Source organism: Pongo abelii, chromosome 12 (assembly GCF_028885655.2).
Source record: "Pongo abelii isolate AG06213 chromosome 12, NHGRI_mPonAbe1-v2.0_pri, whole genome shotgun sequence".
NCBI lineage: Eukaryota > Metazoa > Chordata > Mammalia > Primates > Hominidae > Pongo > Pongo abelii.
In genome coordinates this window covers 25,895,883-25,913,813 of record NC_071997.2, presented here as the reverse complement: position 1 = coordinate 25,913,813, position 17,931 = coordinate 25,895,883, and the positions used below count along the sequence as shown (strand labels likewise).

The 17,931-nt window shown below is 57.7% G+C and overlaps 1 protein-coding gene across 29 annotated transcripts in view; it reads right to left on the bottom strand.

The window, feature by feature from the left end:
* The window catches only part of FER1L5 (fer-1 like family member 5), a 61,801-nt gene that overhangs the window by 1,121 nt on the left and 42,749 nt on the right, over nt 1–17,931 (bottom strand). For 15 of the 29 annotated variants that reach the window (XM_024242137.2, XM_054547179.1, XM_063713345.1 and 12 more), the window contains 30 exons: nt 17,608–17,785; nt 17,375–17,530; nt 15,801–15,932; nt 14,404–14,567; nt 14,002–14,116; nt 13,169–13,271; nt 12,405–12,568; nt 12,142–12,309; nt 11,791–11,929; nt 11,573–11,650; nt 10,050–10,231; nt 9,666–9,827; nt 9,274–9,378; nt 8,077–8,229; nt 7,834–7,996; nt 7,661–7,686; nt 6,165–6,215; nt 5,980–6,081; nt 5,585–5,704; nt 4,909–5,070; nt 4,620–4,711; nt 4,038–4,208; nt 3,678–3,826; nt 3,287–3,426; nt 1,706–1,794; nt 1,348–1,443; nt 1,006–1,147; nt 670–769; nt 401–594; nt 113–222 (listed from right to left, as the gene is read on the bottom strand). In XM_024242137.2, the coding sequence (XP_024097905.2) occupies nt 113–222; nt 401–594; nt 670–769; nt 1,006–1,147; nt 1,348–1,443; nt 1,706–1,794; nt 3,287–3,426; nt 3,678–3,826; nt 4,038–4,208; nt 4,620–4,711; nt 4,909–5,070; nt 5,585–5,704; nt 5,980–6,081; nt 6,165–6,215; nt 7,661–7,686; nt 7,834–7,996; nt 8,077–8,229; nt 9,274–9,378; nt 9,666–9,827; nt 10,050–10,231; nt 11,573–11,650; nt 11,791–11,929; nt 12,142–12,309; nt 12,405–12,568; nt 13,169–13,271; nt 14,002–14,116; nt 14,404–14,567; nt 15,801–15,932; nt 17,375–17,530; nt 17,608–17,785 (3,906 nt within the window). Of the gene's footprint in view, nt 1–112; nt 223–400; nt 595–669; nt 770–1,005; nt 1,246–1,347; nt 1,444–1,705; nt 1,795–3,286; nt 3,427–3,677; nt 3,827–4,037; nt 4,209–4,619; nt 4,712–4,908; nt 5,071–5,584; nt 5,705–5,979; nt 6,082–6,164; nt 6,216–7,660; nt 7,687–7,833; nt 7,997–8,076; nt 8,230–9,273; nt 9,379–9,665; nt 9,828–10,049; nt 10,232–11,572; nt 11,651–11,790; nt 11,930–12,141; nt 12,310–12,404; nt 12,569–13,168; nt 13,272–14,001; nt 14,117–14,403; nt 14,568–15,800; nt 15,933–17,374; nt 17,531–17,607; nt 17,786–17,931 lie in introns of those variants that run through there. The other 14 variants (XM_054547171.2, XM_054547173.2, XM_063713344.1 and 11 more) reach the window with 13 other exon arrangements.

Here is a 17,931-nt window from a genome sequence, read left to right as displayed (position 1 = left end):
AGCTGTGGGGTGGGAGGTAATTACCACCTCTCCATGGTAGGCCCACTGGTCAGCACCCCATACACACTGAGGAGCAAGAAAGATCTGGTGCTTTTGCCCCAAGGACCCTTACAGGGGAGGATGAAGTGTAGGGTACTGGTTGGGTTCTGACTGGCCTCGCCCGGCTGGCTTGATTAAGGCTTCCTTCTCTGACAGAATCTCCAGGCTCATCTTCACCTTGCCCTAGGAACACCATGGGTGAGGGGGAGGCTGAGTTCAGACAGCAGGAGCCGGGTAGTTTTAGGACCTCTTCCCGGGATCAAGAAAGGAAAAGGGATTTAGCTAGGTCGCTACATGTCTGTTAGAGCCAGGACATGTGGCATAGCAGCCCTAATCCGTAGACACTTTCCCCAGCTCCTACCGACAAGCGCCATTTGCCACCATCGAGGACCTGGCAAGGCCACCAGCCAGTCACAGTCTTCTTCTTAAAGAGGGAAAAGTGCTTGTATTGGAGGAAATAGGGCCACTTGGGGTCGGCGTCCATCATCCTGATGGAGCACTGCTTGGCGTGCCGAGCCGGGAGGGGCATGTCAGACAAATCCAGCTCCAGGACCCCTGAGCCCAGAAAAATGACATCAGCAAGAAGGAGCTCCCTGTCCTGTGGTCACAAGCCCTGTGTCAGGACCTCACCTAGGAAGTCGTCGGGGGAGAAGATGTCATTGTCCCAGACCTGGATGATGAGTCGGGCTGGGAACTTCATGGACGTGGCATCCAGGCTCCATATGTAATCCTGGGGAAACGGCGGAAGGGCGTGTTACCGGCCTGTCTCCTGGACGTTTCCCTTGCACCCCTCAGTAGCCCTCCACCCAGCAGTGATAGACTATCAAGGAAGAGGGTTTCCACCTGAGGACATGTTTCTGCTGTTCTGGGACAGATTGCAGGCCTCTGGAGGGGTGGGGGGAGGAGCTCCAGGAGCCTGAGTCTGATTGTTGTGGCCTGTTGCCCCTCACGCCCCAGGCCTGTTACCTTCTGGCTCTGGACACACATGCGCTCCGCTGCCAGGTAGTCCATGGTAAAGATGAACCGCCAGTTGAAGTCCGCCTCCCCAGTCAGTGAGTAGTAGTGGATATCTGTCTTCTGCATGTCCTTCTCCAGCCCGTATAACCACCTGGGGCCAGAGTCCTATCACCTGCGGCTCATGTGCATTGTCCCCATCCCCCAGCTGGAGCCCCGTGGGAAGGGCTGCCCAGCCGATGCCAGGCAGAGCTGGAAGTGGAGAGGTGTCCCATTCAGGACTGGGCCGTGCCAGCAGGATGACAGAATTGGGGAACTGAGGGGCTCTGCCGGAGCCTGACTCCTCTTCCTTACCCTTTGATGTAGATGTCGCTCGTCTTCTGTCTACTTAAATTGTCATCCACCAGATCCACATTGGCAGTCTTCCAGATGATGCAGCGCAGCTCATACCTGTGGCCACTGTGCTCTGAGGCTTTGCTGAGGAGGAGCTCCCCAGCTGCAGCCTCGGTGAGGGCAGAGAGGCCTGATAGGCTGCCCTGTGTGTTCTTGCTCAGTGTGGGGAATTCAGGGGAAGAAAGCTCCCAGTAGAGCTTCCTCTCTTCCCAGTAGAGAAACGAATTACTGCAGCTCAGTACCTGAGGACAGTGGTGCCCTGCACTGGGGGGAGGCTGAACTGTGAAATGCAGCAATTGGGAAGTGGGCTGTCACTCACCGTTTAGGCTTTCTGGGGTTGATGTTGACTTGGGGGCCAGGAGGCCCCAGCTTCTTGGGGAAGATGTCCACCCACATTTGCACCTTTCCCTAGAGCCGGGATACATTGGCTGGTTGGGGGTTGCTAGCCTCTGTTCTCAGCAGGCTGGCCTGGGGTTCCCTGTCCCAGGTTCTGAGGTCTGTTGAGGTTGTGTTCCCAACACCGAGGGGTGGGGTACAGAGATATCTGTGAGGCCGCAGGCGACCATCCACCAGCTTCCCCCTTTCTTTTGGCTGAGAGAGTAGTGCAGGGAGATTGGGACACAGTAGCTTTGGGGCTGATGGCATGGTGCTGGGATTCCACTTACGACAGGTCTGGAGGGTGAATGCCACTCCCTAGGTCATGCTAGATGGCCTGTCTGGACGGGGCTCCAGATCGGAGTTGGGGCTTCATTTATCAAGCAGCTTGGTGTTGCTTGATAGCCTCGAGTATGAGGAAACTAGATACCAGTCCAGATTTTCAGGTCATTTTATGTTATGAACTACAACCTAAGGGTATTAAGCTAGCCAAACATACAGAGGAAAGAAGGTAAGAATGAAAAGGAGGAGAAAAGGAAAGAAAAAGGGCAGAACTGCCAACATTGAAGAATACACAAATACGTTCTGCCTTTCAGACTACCTGACCTAATTATATTGTTTTGAAGTTGACCCATTTGAGAAAACAGGTTCAATGAGAATGGTTTTTTATTTGTTTTTTGAAATAGAGTTTCCCTCTGTCACCAGGCTGCAGCGCAGTGGCATGATCTCAGCTCACTGCAGCCTCTGCCTCTCAGGCTCAAGCGATTCTCGTGCCTCAGCCTCCTGAGTAGCTGGGATTACAGGCACCCACCACCATGCCCAGCTATTTTTAGTAAAGAGGTTTTGTATTTTTAGTAAAGAGGTTTTGCCATGTTGGCCAGGGTGGTCTCAAAACTCCTGGCCTCAAGTGATCTGCCCGCCTTGGCCTCCCACAGGCTGGGATTACAGGCGTGAGCCACCGCACCTGGCCAGAGAATGGTTTTTAAAAACTTTGCTCAGCAGAGGACTTTCTGTCTGGAATGTGGTATGAGCTTGAGAAGTTTAGAGAATGAGATGAGCCATTATGGTGGCTGCAGAGTGAATGATAATTAGGTGCCTTTGGGGATTTTTATTTCTCTGTTTGGGGTTATTTGCTGTGGAGAAGACACAGCCTACAATTAACAGCCAGAACCTGCGTTGTCATGTCTGCACTGTCTGACCTGAGCGCCACCTTCCCACCCCTCGGGAGAGACTTAAGGCAATGGAGACATTGACTGGTAGGGCTCCCTAGTGCCTCCCACAGCTGGCGCATGGCCTGTTTCTTGTAGATGACCTTTCCAGCTCTGAAATTCTCCATTCTAAGTGGCACCACCATAACTTCTTGCTTATTAATGTGCACAGCATGCTTGTCTTCTGTGCATGTACATTACCAAATGTTTGGCCTGTCCTTCCCCTCTCGTGGACTATGTTCTTGGTGGACAGGCATCTCTGTCTCCTGATCTAGCTCCTCCCATAGGAGCCAGGAGTGGCCCCTCCAGTCTCATACCTGGTCGATGCCTGGCTGGCTGTCACTGTACAGTGTGCGGGTCTCCACGTGCTCAGGTACCAGCCCCTGGGTGTGCAGGAGGTACAGTGCAAGGCGTTCCTTCTTGGGTCCCAAACCATGAACAGTAGGGGTTTTGGGCTCTGGATTGGAGGGGGATGGAAGGAGGGGATTGCGAGGTCATTAGCCTTCCTATCTCCTAGGTAGGCTCTTACCCTCCCAACCGCAGCCTGGGTAGGAGTGAAGGGGAAAGGGATGGGCTGCCCTCTGGCTCCAGGGAGCTCTTTCCTTGTCCTTCCCTTTCTCCCCCGAGTCTGCAGCTCTTCCGTTCTGGAGCCTCACAGCTTCCAGAGGCCTGTGTCTGTGCTTTCTGCTAGTGTTCTGCGCTGCTCACCAAAGCTTTGCAGCTTGAACTTTTTCCCGTTATAGAAAACAGCATCTTCCTCAGGACTGAACAGAGGCGGAGGTAGCCCTTTCCGCTTGGCATAGCGTTCTAGGAGGTAGCTTGGGGGCATCTGATCCCGCCATCTAAAGGGCCCTGACCTGTGGGGGATGTGAGAGGAAGAGGTCTGGAGTTTTGGGTCCTGAAGAACACCGCTGTGAGCTGCAGGTTGACGACGGGTGGAAGCTTGGATGGAGACTGGGCAGGTCTGGACCCTGGTTCCCCCCAAGGTTGCAGGCTTCTCCCAAGGGAGCTGTAGGCTCACTCTTCCACCCCACCTGACTCCCTTCCCCCGGACAGGCCCACTCTCACTGGCAGTAGGATTTGGAGAGCCCACAATGAGCTCCAAAGCCAGACAGGAGTCGGTTTTCAAGGTCGATGACTGTGGTTCCTATCTTATCATCAGGTGAAAATAGGTCGAAGTCATAGAGCTGGATCTCTAGGTCCTTCTCCAGGGGTATGTTGCAGGTGAGTTCAAACATCCTAGGGGTGAGGTGTTGGAGACTGCAGAGGATGTGGGCAATGTCTCTGTGCCCCCTCCCTCACCGGTGTCTCGGCCCCGTAGGCCCCTTGTTTGTTCATGGAGATTGTGGAGAGCAGAGCATGGGGTAGGCTGCCTTCTGTCAATCGCCATCCCCGGTTATGGTTGAAAATAACTTTGGATAGGCCTGGTGTGGGGCTCTGAGCTCCCCTCCCAGCCAGAGTGAGAAACAGGGTAGAACCGGCCCACCCATGCATTTGTCTTCTATCTGTTGAGCACCAGGGCGTGTAAGACACTGTGGTAGGAACTTGGAGGCTGGACAGGAGTGCCAGAGTTCTGTGCCTTCTCCGGCCGACTTCCAGCGTGGTATGGGTAGGAGTGGAGAAGGGGTCTTGGGGGTTGGGGCAGCTCACATGCCAAAGATGGGATCCAGAGTGTTGGGCTGGTACATGTCCCGGTTGCCAAGCTCTGTCTTGCCCAGTTTCAGGATCACATAAGGGTCACACTGGGGTCAGATACAAGTGGGGGAAGGATAGGAACTGGGGAGGCCGTCCAGGTTTGTCAGGGAGGGTGGGAGGAGGGTGGAAACAAGCCCCTTGCACCACATGGAGCCTATGGGGAGCTGGCATTCTGTGTCAGCAGTCGAAGGGGGCTCCCAGAGATGGGTTGAGGGGAGCGTGCGGGGCAGGTACTGTTCTTTACCAGGCCATTGTAGTCCTGGGGCTGCAGGTTGATGGCTCGTACCACGTACACCCGCACCAAGCACGGCTGGGGGAAGTCCTCTCTCTCTGGCCAAACCAAGAACTGGAGCGGGGGCTTTGGGGCTTCTGGATTCTCAGGAAAGGGGTAGATGCGGAAAAGGCCCTGGCGGGGGAAGGGTGTTGGGGGCCCAGCCTGGCAGTGCTGGCCAGCTCTGTAAAGCCCTCTGGGAGGTGCTCCAGCCCATGTTCAGAAGAGAGAGGGTTGGGCTGAGGGTAGCAGGGATAGAAGGCCATGAGGACAGTGGAGGCAGGTACAGAAGGTGTTCAGAAGGGGCCACTACGTTGAAACAGGGTGTTGGCAAAGGAACCGCAGTCAGTAGGTGAGTTCCCCGTCTGTGCCGCTGTGGACTCATTCCACCCCATCTATCCTTTCAGGTTCGGGCTTGTTCTCTGTGGCTTTGCGGCCTTGGGGGGCCAGCGTAGGCCAGAGTGGGGAGGGGAAGGGGAGCGCTCCCCGAGTTCCCGTGGAGGCAAATCTCTGCTCCTCCACTCCCAGAATGTTCTCAAGCCCTGCTCCGTCTTCACAATGAGCATATAGAGCCAGGACTTTTATTCGTCTTCCAGGGACAGAAGGTGCACAAGGAGACAGGGGCAGCTAAGCTGGGGTGGACACACACCTTGAACTCCCCTACCACGGGGCTGTCCAGCTTGGGCTGCTCCTGGTAGAGTCTGAAGGTCTGGCAGAAGTCCTGCAGGCCCTGGAAGGCTGGCACGGCCTCCAGCTCACAGTCATACACCTGCAGAGGTGTGTGGAACCCTGGCTGGTGGGGACTGTTCCGTGATTAAGAGATGGAGGGACCACCAGCTCCCAGGTCTCGCTCCAAAGCATCTGGCAGTCAGCGGCCCTGGGGCCAGCACTGTGTGCTTCAGACAGGGTGGCAGCTGGAGCTGTCTCTGGGAGACAGTGCGGGAACCCTCCCACTTGAGGCTTCCCAGAGGAATCAAGGCTAGCTCTGCTGGCCTCCTCCAGTGGGAGATTTGATTCCATCCCCATTTCTTCCCTCCTTCAAACCTTGAGGGTGTGGTAGTCTTTGTACTTGTACTTCAGGGACTTGTGCTCATCTGTGGCCCAGAACAGCTTGCTCCACCAGTCCACCTCATGCTCATAGTCATCCTGGCAGAGAAGAGGATCATTCTGGCCTCTGGCAAGGGCAGCCCCCCACCTCCCTGCACTGAATGGGGCTGAGCCTTCATCACCTCTGCTTTACTGGACTTGAACCAGAACTTTCTGTAGAGGTAGCCTGGGAACTGAAAAAGGAGAGGGTGAGCAAGGGAAAGCCATAGCTCACTCATGGGCTCTGACTTCAGAGAGGAGAGAGGGGGTCGAGGCCAGGGCTTCCCTGGCGCCCTTGCCCTTGCCTTTCACATAGACCTTTTAATTCAGGGATCTTTAGAAATGGGATCTAGGAAGCAAGAAGGAGGGGACACATAGTTCTTTGTCCTTATTGCCCATAGCTGCAGACTGGATTCTGGAAGGGGCTCAGAAATACAGAACCTCAATCCCCACCCTGACCTACTAAGAGTCTGCTTTTGGTGACGATGTCTGGAGGATTCCTGCACATTCAGGTTTGACAAGTGCCACTTTACAGCAATAGTTGGGGACCCTGAAAGCACATTGGAATCACCTGTGTGGAAGGGGTTGGAAAAAATGTTGATGCCTGGGTCCTACCTCAGCAATTCTGATAGAATAGATCAGTGGCTTAGGCCTCAGGAGTTTTAAAACTCTCAGGTGAGGCTGAGTAACCTCAGCACTTTGGGAGGCGAAGGTGGAAGGATCGCTTGAGCTGATGAGTTCAAGAACAGCCTGGGCAACACAGCAAGATCCCTGTCTCTATAAATTTTGTTTTTAAGTGGGGGATGGAAGTCTCACTCTGTTGCCTAGGCTGGAGTGCAGTGGTGGGATCTTGATTCACTGCAACCTCCACCTCTGGGGTTCAAGCGATTCTTGTGCCTCAGCCTCCGAAGTAGCTAGAATTACAGGTATGCACCAGCATGCTCAGCTAATTTTTTTTTGTATTTTTAGTAGAGATGGGGTTTCACCGTGTTGGCCAGGCCGGTCTTGAACTCGTGACCCTAAGTAATGCGCCCGCCTCAGCCTCCCAAAGTGCTGGGATTACAGGTGTGAGCCACTGCACCCAGCCAAAAAAAATTTTTTTTAAGATTTAAGGCCGGGCATGGTGGCTCATGCCTGTAATTGCTACACTTTGGGAGGCCAAGGCGGGTGCATCACCTGAGGTCAAGAGTTCAAGACCAGCCTGGCCAACATGATGAAACCCTGTCTCTACTAAAAATATAAAAAATTAGCCGTGCGTGGTGGCGGGCACCTGTAATCCCAGCTGCTCAGGAGGCTGAGGCAGGAGAACCTCTCGAACCCGGGAGGCGGAGGTTGCAGTGAGCCAAGATTGCGCCACTGCACTCCAGCCTGGGCAACAAGAGCAAAACTGTGTCTCAAAAAAAAAAGATTCAAAAGTTTAAAAAAACCAAAAACTCTCAGATGAGAGTGATAAACTGCCTAACGTGCAGTCAGGCTTAGAGACCTACAGAGACCCTACAGGCTGAGGACCCTACAGTGCGAGGCGGGCCTCACAGGTGGGCACGGGTATCCAGACTGTTTAATGGACACCCCTCCTTAGGCCCAACGGTTATACCCCGTCAGCAGTATGGGAGAAGGTGGGCCTGCAGCCCTTACTTACATCCTTGTTCTTCTTCTCAGACAGCGCTGTGCGGGGAGAGCGCAGGGATGAGTCTCAGGATGGGGAGAGGGCTGAGGAGGAAGCACCAATCCCACGGGGGAGCAGGGCCTGCCCCACTCCCAGTGCGGGCTCGCTTGTGAGGCCTGGGGAAAGGCACGGAGGAAGGGCCGTACTTGGAAGCTTTGGGTGCATGTAGTCCTGAGCCCAGGGGTCACAGAAGTAGGGCTGGAGGAAGTCGATGTTGGCCTGGCCCGTCACGGTCTGCTGGCCGAAGGCCCAGTTGTCTACCACCTTCACCACGAGGGGCAGTGCGTAGGCCTCCTCCGTCGGCATGAGCTGCAGCCCCGAGGAGACGTGGGGAGCGTGAGACCCACGGAAGAAGAGGGCTGCCCAGCCCCTGCCCTAGGGCCTCTTACCACTGTGAGGACTAGGACAGACTCTGACTCAGGGAAGTTGGGGTTGGTCTGAAAGTCCTTGATGGGTTCTGTCCTCAGGGACTCTTCCCCGAATTCCACCAGGAGCTGGGGGGAGCTCGCCTTCTTCATGTTCCGAAGGCCCCAGGCCAGGATCTACCAGAACAAAGAAGGAGGGCAGAACAAGGGGCAGGCAGCGCCTCTGTAATGGGGTCCTGGCCAGAGAAGGGGGCTGAGGGGCAATAGCGGTGCAGCAGGAGCCTGCAGGGCCAGGGAATGGGGCTGCAGAGGAGCCAGTGTCTGAAGGCGCACAAGGACAGGCTTCCCCGTCCTGTGAGGATCAGTGCTTGTCCTTGGGGCTGGGACGCTGTCCCCCGACCCATGAGGGAGGTGCCCTCCGGCCACTGGCTGCATCCTCCACTGACCTCCATAGCCCGCAGGCATTGCCCCTCCTCACCCGCTGCCTTGTCTGGCCTCATCAGTTCTCAGGTAGGAGTTCCTGAGGCTGACTGCCTCTGAGGGCCGAAGAAGCAGGAAGTGCCTGGATTTCTCAGGGCCCCTGTGCCATCTAGCTCATTGAGGACCCCATGGCCATTCAGTGACCTGGCATCCAGCCAGGAAATAGCTGCACCCTGACTTTGGGCCTCCTTGGGGCCCAAAGCGGGAACCAGCCAAGTTGCTTGATCTTGGGGAAGGCTTCAGTCCCAGAGGCCTGACCGTCTTGTGCTCTTTGCCACATTTGCAGCAGGGCACACAGGTCCTGAATGAGGACGCCCATGCTACTCTCAGAAGAGAGGTGAGCAACATCCTGGCATTTGCAGTCAGACAGGGCTGGGCCTAAATGGCCCTGTCACGTAGTCCCTGCATCACTGTGCATGGAATGTGTTATCTCTTGGAGCCTCTATTTCCTTCTCTGCAAAGTAGTTCCTACTGCGCAGGGGCAGCGTGAGTCCGACATGTGATCATGCATGCTACAAGCCCTTTGCCTACTCCTCACTGCAGAGGTTTGTGGTAAAATGATTTCCAGTGTTACACCAGAACCTCTTCATTTCTCTCCTGTCTCCCTCCACCTCCCAGGTAGTCTTTCTCGGGGTGTGAGCTTTGTATCCAGTAGTCAGGGAGGACCAGCAGAAGGCAGCAGCGCATTCCAGACCACCCCCGCCTGTCCTGCCCACCGTCCCCATCCCACATCGCCAGCACCTCAATGGCCATCCTCTTTATCGTGGGCTGGATGCTCTTGGGGAGTGTGTATGCCCCATTCTTCCAGGGAACGCTTAAGATAGGCAGCTGCTTCTCTCCAAGCTTCTGGGGGAGGGCAGGGAGCATGAGGTCCTCTGGGCTGGTCCTGCTGCCCTCACCCCCACCTCAAGCAGGTCCCTCAGAGGCCTCACTGAGCCCAGAGCCCCATGGGTAGGGGCTGGCAGGGGGACTTAGGGGAGAGGCTGGTCAGGCCAGCGTTACCAAGCCCACAGCTCGGGATCCTGGGCCCCAGGCATTTCCTGACAGGGTGGAGTTGGCCCCCGCTGGCTGGGGGTGGGATGGGGAGGGGCACTGAGTGCCACACTTCCCAGCCAGGCCCTCTCTCCCAATACCTCAGTCTGGAGGATCAGCTCACAGGATGCCAAGATCTCGCCCTCTTCCTTCCCCAACTCCTTTACAAGGGGATGCCACCTCATGGGGGGCAGGATCCGGTCCTGGAGATCCAGCCAGACCACTGGGGGCCACACGCTCCGTCCCCACAAGCTCTCCTTGCCCTGGAGGGGGGAAGTTCACAAAGCATGGAGGCCACGCTGGCAGGGCCCAGCTCTGTCTGGGCTTCTCAAGGCAAGGGTGACAGCTGGCAGGTGAATTTCCATGGTGCTCTCTGCACATCAGGCCTCATGGGAGCACTTTCCATACATTTTCCTCTAAAATAAATCCCCTCAGCCACTCTGCGAGGTAGGTCCTCTTCCCCTGCTCTACTCAGCCCACCTTACCCAGGAGTCACGCTGCCACAGCTCCAGCACCACAACCGGCGGGGTCTCTTTGGTGTCCTGCGGGTTCTCGTACAGAAGGAGGTGCTGGAAGATGAGTGTCTGGGCCCATGTGGGGCCTGCAGAGCTCCTCAGGGTTTGGGTGCACTGGCTGTGGTTCAGGAAGACCACCCGAATGAAGGGCCCTGGAGGGGTAGAGGAGGAGGTAGCAGTGTCTTGAGCTGGGAAGAGGGGCTTTCCTCTCCTCTGCTGCTGCAGCCACTGGACCCGGTGGGGCCCAGGAGGGTCAGGCAGGGCAGCCACTGAGGCCTCCCAGAGGCCCCCTCAGAGTCAGCTGCAAAGCACCGGGGCCTGTCATCAGAGGCCAGGCATCATCTGGTCCCATCCATGAGTTCTGTGTGCCTCCCAGGGTTGAAGCCTGGGCCTCACAGAGATGGAGGGCAGGGGCTCCTCTGGAGGAGTTCTAGAGACGATGCCACTTGTGGCTGCCCTTTTTTTTTTTTTTCCTCTTTATTTTTTTTTGAGTCAGAGTTTCGCTCTTTCGCTCAGGCTGGAGTGCAGTGGCACATCTCGGTTGACTGCAACCTCTGCCTCCCAGGTTCAAGCAATCCTCCTGCCTCAGCCTCCCGAATAGCTGGGATTACAGGCACCCGCCACCACGCCCGGCTAATTTTTGTATTTTTAGTAGAGACGGGGTTTCACCATGTTGGCCAGGCTGGTCTCGAATTCCTGACCTCATGATTGGCCCACCTTGGCCTCCCAAAGTGCAGGCATTACAGGTGTGAGCCACCGTGCCCAGCTCTGTGGCTGCCCTTTCCTGGCAGCAGCAAGTGGCCCTGGCATCAGGGAGCGTCACATGGGCCTCTCGATGTGGGTGGTGAAGCCCAAGGGACACTGCTCCCAGCAGACATCCTTGGAGCCCTGCCACCTACTGTCCCCGCTCCCTACAAACAGCAATAAGGACCAGGCTGGAGCACGTGGCTTGTCTCCTGAAACTTTCACTGAGGCGTCCTCACAGGACCAAGGACAGGCCCTCCCTACAGGCCCCTCCGCCTCTGTCCAAACACAAGTGATACATGGTTCCCAAGCATACTGCCCTCTGTCTTGCCCTCATGCCCCACCAGTACTGCCAGGCAAGCTCCTCCCTCTTCCATGCCCAGCTAAGTGGCCACCACTGGGATGGAGCCCTCTCAGCTCCCATTTCTAATTCCACAGCACTAGGGTCACGCCTCAAGAGGAGCCCTGCCTCGTAGTCTTTGTTTTGTGTCTTTTCCCCAAACCAGGACCATGAGCTGCTTGGGAGAGGGGTCTGCGTCTTTGTCACCATCGTCCATGCCTCTGTCTTTACACTGCTGAGCAGCTGACACCAGGACCCAGGGACAAGGCTTGCAGCTGGTGAGGGGCCGACGGGCAGGGGCCCTGGCTGGGACTGCAAGCAGGGCCGCCTTGGCTGCTGCAGGAACACAACCCTGCTCTCTTCCCTGAGGCCTTGTCCTCAGCTGGGGACAAGGCTGCCTGCCACCTACCTTGGAATGTCAGGATCTGATTGGACACCAGGTTCCGGGCCTGGTAGATGTAGCAGAAGAGCTGGTAGTAGTGGGGCTCTGGGGAAAGAGGAGCCATGCCTGTCACCTGCCCCAGGACCCCAGCAGCTCCCTCTGACTGCCCCCACGCCGTCCCCAACCCCTGCCCTCGGGTACTGGCCTCTGGGGCCATTCAAGTAGACTCCCAAGTCAGTGCTTACTATTGAAGATGTAGTAGATGAAGGGCAAGTTGGGGGGCAGGGTGTCCTGCCTCTGGGGGTCCCTGAACTGTCTGTCCAGACCCCATGGCCATGTCTTGCTGTCCTCTTCCTTCCCAGCATGGTATTTCAGATCCATAGCCTGTATCCAGGACAGTCTCCCCTGAGGCTCTTGGGTGCTGCTCCTGTTTCCTCTAGCCCAGGCCTAGTCGCCCTCCTCCCTCACACTGCCACCCTCGCAAGCCTGAGGAACAGAGGCCCTTCCTCCGCAATCAGCGCCCCAGCCAGACCATGCCCTGGCTTCTCTGGGAGGTGGGGTTACAGGCAGGCGTCACCCAGCCTGTGAGGCTTTACCAAGGACCCTTCCAGGAGGAATATGGGCGCGATGCCCTTGTCCTTGTTGGGGGCCAGCCTGCGGCGCCAGCAGCGGCGGCGGAACCGGCTCTGGGGCTGAGGGTTGAGGTGGAACTTGGAGCCGAAGGTGTCATACTCCCAGCCCTCCTCCTCGCCCTTGGCCAGGCCCTGCGGTGGGGAGGAGAGCAGTGTTGTGTTCCTGCAGCAGCCAAGGCAGCCCCTGCCCGCAGTCCCAGCCAGGGCCCCCGTCGACCCCTCCTCACCAGCTGCAGGAAGGAGAGAGTCTCCTGCTCGTAGGTCAGCTCCCCATGGTTCCTGAAGCGCACACGCGCCCAGCGCCGGCGGCGGCACGAGTGGTAGGTCTTCTCCACCGGGCTCCAGACCTGGGGCAGGCCCGATGGTGGGATCCCCACTCCATACTCCCAGCCTGCGGTGGGGGGACCATGGCCTCTGAGTCCTCAGGTGCCCACAGGTTGGGAGGCCTGGACAGACCCGGGAGACAGGCCCTAGAGGGGCATTACTTCCCTCACATCCAGGTCTCTGGCCCTGAGGTGTGGAAAGGAGAGTGTGGCTACACTGTGTCACCTGAGTGGCCTGGGCCCAGCTGCTCAACTTACAAATGAGGCAGGTGAGGCTCGGAGAAGTCCTGTGACTCGCACAAGGCCACACAGCCCATAAGCAGCAAAGCTTGCATCTTGAGCCCGGGCCTTGAGACTTGCAGCCCATCATCATTCCTGCCCTGGAGCTGCTGTGGGTGAATTCAGCCGCCACGTGACAGCCTCCTGTTCACCAGCATCTGCCACGCCTTGCTCTGGGCCAGGCTTCAGGACACACTGAGGGCCTGTGCTGTCTCAAAACTGGGACCCATGTGTAAGGAAATGCTGGAGATCTAGCTCTGGAGGCCAGGGGACCCCAGGAATTTAGGCGTATCCCACTGAGGGCTTGGCTGCTCTGATCCCACTCTGCTGGCTGCCGTGATTTTGAGGCCCTGGCCTCTCCCGATCCCAACCCTGACCAAATGACTGACCCTTGCTGTCCACTGCGTGGTTCAGCTCCACCACCCAGTCCTTCTTAAAGTGCCAGCCTTGGGGGCACTTCACATTCTCCCGGGCCTCCATGGGCTGTCCATTCTGCAGGTGGACACAGAGGGCAAGCGAGGGGCACATGAGCTGGGAGGAGGCCGCCCTCCCTCCCTCTTCCCACACCTGTGTGCGTGCCTGCTGTGGCCATAGCAGCCTCCTGCTCCGGGCCAGACTGTGCTTGCCACACCTCATACCACCAGAGACCTCACTGAATATGCTCCAAGGACCTGCCTTTCTGCACTGGAAACTGCTCCTCCTCATTGTAAAGGGGAGACTAGCATGCTTTTGAGATCAGTTAAACCCACACTACCCAATACAGTAGCCAGCAGCCGCCTGGGGCTACTCTAGCTTAAATGAGTTAAAATTCAAAGTTTAGTTCCTTCTTCTTACTAGTGCCCCATTTTAAGCGCTCAATAGCCACACGTGCAGATATAGAAGATTTCCATCATCACGGAAAGTTCTACTGGACAGTGCTGGGTTAGCCTACCCCAAGCAGATTCTCTCCTTCGGGGTAAGCAGCACCTTTGAAGGAGGCCTAGGAGGAAACATTGCCTCCCTTTTGTTGTTTCTCAGTCTTATTTAAGGTATTTCTACAAACCCCTCACCCCATCAGTGCTGAGAGTGAGTGCCTGAGGGCTGGCGCGCTCACCCGGGGCCCGACGCATAGTGCCGGGCATAGGGCTCAGACCCTTTCCACTGGGACCCCCAGCTTCCAAGGCGCCCCGCCTGGTGGCCTTGCTTGCCCCCCAACCCCTGAGGCAGCTTCGGCCCCGCTCACCACATCTGTGTTTGGGATGGCGGCAGGCCCCCAGGCCCCTCTGGTGTCACGGCCCTGGTTCTCATATACCTCCTCCAGCACCTGGCTCTTGTTGATGTCTATGTCCAGGAGGAGCCTGGGGGTAGTGAGACCCCAAGTTCCCAGCACACCTCCCCGAGCAGCCCGTGGGGCCGTCTTCTGCTGGCCAAGCGTTCCCATACCTGGCATCCCCACCTGCTCTGGGCAGGACAGGGCCAGCAGGGCCTGGCATGCAGGACAGGGTGGTGGGCAGGGCCCTTGGCCTGGTGCACCTCGGCCCTCTGGCACCAGGCTTAGGGGCTAGGTACCCATCTTTCTGGGCTGCAGTGGACTGGCCCTCCCAGGTGAAGGCCTCCCGGTGGGGCCTGCCCCCTCTGGCCTTACCTTCTCTGAGGTTCCACTGTCCAGCTGTCCTGCCAGTGCCATCCCAGGGGTGGCTGGAAATCCGTCATGGGGAGGGTCTTGTTCCCCATGACATCTGAGAAGTTGGGGCAGCGATACAGCCCCTGCTGCCCCCACTGGTCTTTATACTTGGCCTGATTCTCATACTAGGGGAGAGAAGCTTGTCAGGGCGGCCGCCTCCTCCAGCACAAAGTGCGGGGACATGGGCCTCCTAAAAATGTGGCAGCCAGGCAAGAAAGGGCCATGTCCCCATTGCACAGGTGAGGGCACTGAGGCTCAGAGGTCAACCCTGCCCTGGATCACTCAGCTGGCAGAGTGGGGTGGATGCTGCATGTGTGGACAGAGATATCATAAGACGTCTATGTAGTGCTTGGAGGCACAGAGGTGGAGAGGGGTCCAGGGTGAAGGGGAGGGAGCAGGGCCTGCGTGCTCAGCAGGGAGAGTGTGGTGGAAAAGGCCCAGAGGCAGCAATGGTGGTCAAGTGGTGCAGGAGGGCTGGGCTCCCCAGGGTCTGCAGTGACGAGGGAGCAGGCAGCTGGCATCAAAGGCACCGGCCCAGTGCTCCGGTGCCCGCTGAGCACGCAGGCCCTGCTCCCTGCCCCCCCCCTCCGCACCCTGAACCGCTCTCCGCCTCTGTGCCTCCAAGACCTACGGAGCTGGTTAGACATATTATGATGTATCCATCTACACATGCAACTTAGACACTGCAAACGTATGTTTTAATTCAGTAAGTTAAAAAGCCTGACACTCAAACCTTATTTCCCCTCTGCTGTTCACGTGGCTTCCTGAGCCATGTCCGTCCCCCCGGGTAGCCAAGGACATCTCCCCTCCTCTGGTTCTAGAGCAGTCCCTGGCCGCCACCCACCCACTCCCCGGGTTGATGGTTCTGTGGGCAGATGCCTCAGATCCTGCTCCTCTACCATTCTAGGCCTTCACCTCCTGGGACCCCACTGGGGCCTGCAGGGGTCCCGGGCTGCCCTGTTGGTGATGGGTGAGGCCCCTGCAAGTCAGAGCCTTGCTCACTTCACATGCTGTTGAACTAGGAGAAAGCTCGGAATAAACCTGCATCAGGGAGAGGGGGACCAGGTCCCGGAGGTCACTTAGTCGCCCCCTTTGTCTCCACGCGTGTATGGAGGATCAAGAGACCAGAGCTGGCAGCGTCCGAGGTTGCTTTAGTCTCTGCCTCCTCCATCAGACTCTCTCCTAGCCCTCAGTTCCGGTCAGGAATTTTTTCTTCCTCTTCAGTGCAGGGCTACTGCAGCTACACCCTCCCTCCCCATGCCAGATGCCCTGCAGGGAGGCCATCTCTTCCCTGCGAGGCCACCCCACCTCCACCCCCGTGTGCCTGCCCTGGCCTCGGGCTGCCGCTCACCACTCACCACCTCGGCGTACACCGCCGTGTCACCCTGGCGGAGCAGCTGCAGGTCCTTGCTGTCTGTGACATTGCCAAGCCACATGCAGACCCGGAGGTGAGCTGGGAGCACATCCTTCTGTCCTTCACCCTCTGGGTACTGAGCCAGAGGCGATCGGTCCCACAGGGGCACTAAACACCCTGAACACCACCCCGACCACCCCCCGAGTGGGCTGTACCTGCCCCTTCCCCCCAAGCCCTGGGAGCGGGGCCCTCACTGAGCTGAGTGCTGGAGCTGTAAGTGAATAGCATGGAGTTCTGTTCTGCCCTCGAGTGGGGTGGCTCCACCCTGGGAGCCATGAAGCAGAGGCTGGGAGTGCCTCACAGAGGGAGTAGCAGGGACGTTGATAATGGGACTGACGGACATTCCTCGTGTGCTTGTTATGGGCCGGCACTGTGCCAGTTGCCCAGTGTGCATCGTAGGCCTGGATCCTCACATCCCACCGTGAGGAGCGCATGGTGATTGCCAGGCCCATTCTACAGAGCAGCACGCTGAGGGCTGGGCATGGTCAGGAGTTGGCCTAGGGCCACACAGAGCCGGCATTCATGTCTCAGGGGCTCTTGCGGGATGCGAAGTACTCTGGTGGGCATGGAAGGAGCCTTGCACGTTGGTGGAGAGGGCAAAGGGCAGGTACAGTTGGGGCCAGGAAAGCCCAGAGTGTTCAGAGTGTGGGCCAGAGACAATGCATGCAGGAACAGGGGCCAGGCCGAAAGGCGGCACCTTCTCCAGGAGGCAGTGGGGAGCCAGGGAGTCTCTGAAGGGGGAGGGAGTGGCCGCCACGTCCCCCAAGGGAGGATTAGAAGCAGGGAGGCCACTGTCACAGCCAGGGGTGGGGGTGGTGGTCAGGGTGTTTAGTCTTATTTATAGCTTGCATCTGCTATGATGGGCTGGTACCAAACCTTATAGACATGAAATATTTTGGAGATCACCCCGTCACGGTCCAGGGAAGAGATGACAAGGGGATGGACCAAGTGGCGGCCATGAGGATGATAGAGGAGGTGGATTTGTTTTCTGGTTTTGTTTTGTTTTTTTTTTTTTGAGACGGAGTCTCACTCTGTCACCCAGGCTGGAGCAGTGTCACGATCTCAGCTCACTGCAACCTCCATCTCCCAGGTTCAAGCAATTCTCCTGTCTCAGCCTCCCGTGTAGGTGGGATTACAGGCATGTGCCACCATGACCAGCTAATTTTTTGTATTTTTAGTGGAGACGGGGTTTCACCATGTTGGTCAGGCTGGGTCTCGAACTCCTGACCTCAAGTGATCCACCCGCCTCGGCCTCCCAAAGTGCTGGGATTACCTGTGAGCCACCGCGCCCAGCGAGGAGGTGGATTTGGGGAACATTTATGAGGTACATGGACTTGGCATCACCCAACATGCTGACAGCCACAGACCCCTCTCTTCCTCTGGGGACTGTTTCAACCCCATTCCACCTGGTTAAGGGACCAGGGAAACAGGCCCCATAGGGGCTGTCCTGCGAGTTCAGGGGCTCCCCTGCGGGCATTTCTCAGCCCTGTCCTCCCCTGAGGAGCCCCTGATTCCCACCTGTAGGAAGAGTGTCTGTATCTTCCCACAGAGCCTGCCCGAGTGCAGAGCCCCTGCCGGGGAGAAGAGGACGGAGTGGGCAGGCACCTGTGCATAGGCCACTCGCTGCTCCTTGGCCACCAGCCAAATCATGACGTCAGGGAGGCCCATCTGGGGCTGCCGAGGCGGGAGAACGTCAGGCCCTGCGCGGCTGGCTCCCAGCCCTGCTCCAGGCCTGTGTGTGCGGCACCCACCTCAGGGAGCACGGCGTTGAGGCGGTACAGCCAGTCCTCCACTGTGGCCACCATGTCCTTGGGCTTGGCTTGCTTGGCCTTTTGGGCCAGTTCCTGCAGGAGGAGGCTGCGGAGCTGCCACCTCTTCCTGTCCAGGCTGGTGGCTTTGGGCTGATAGGTCATGCAGGGCAGAGGGCGCCTGTGGCCAGGACAGGGTAGCAGGGGCTGGACCTCTCTACTGCCTCCCAGTGTCACCATTCCTGCCCTGCCTTAGGCCAGCGTGCCCCTCCTGGCCTCAAGATCCTGCCCCCATCCGCTGCTGGCCTGGCCCAGGAGCCCTTCCCA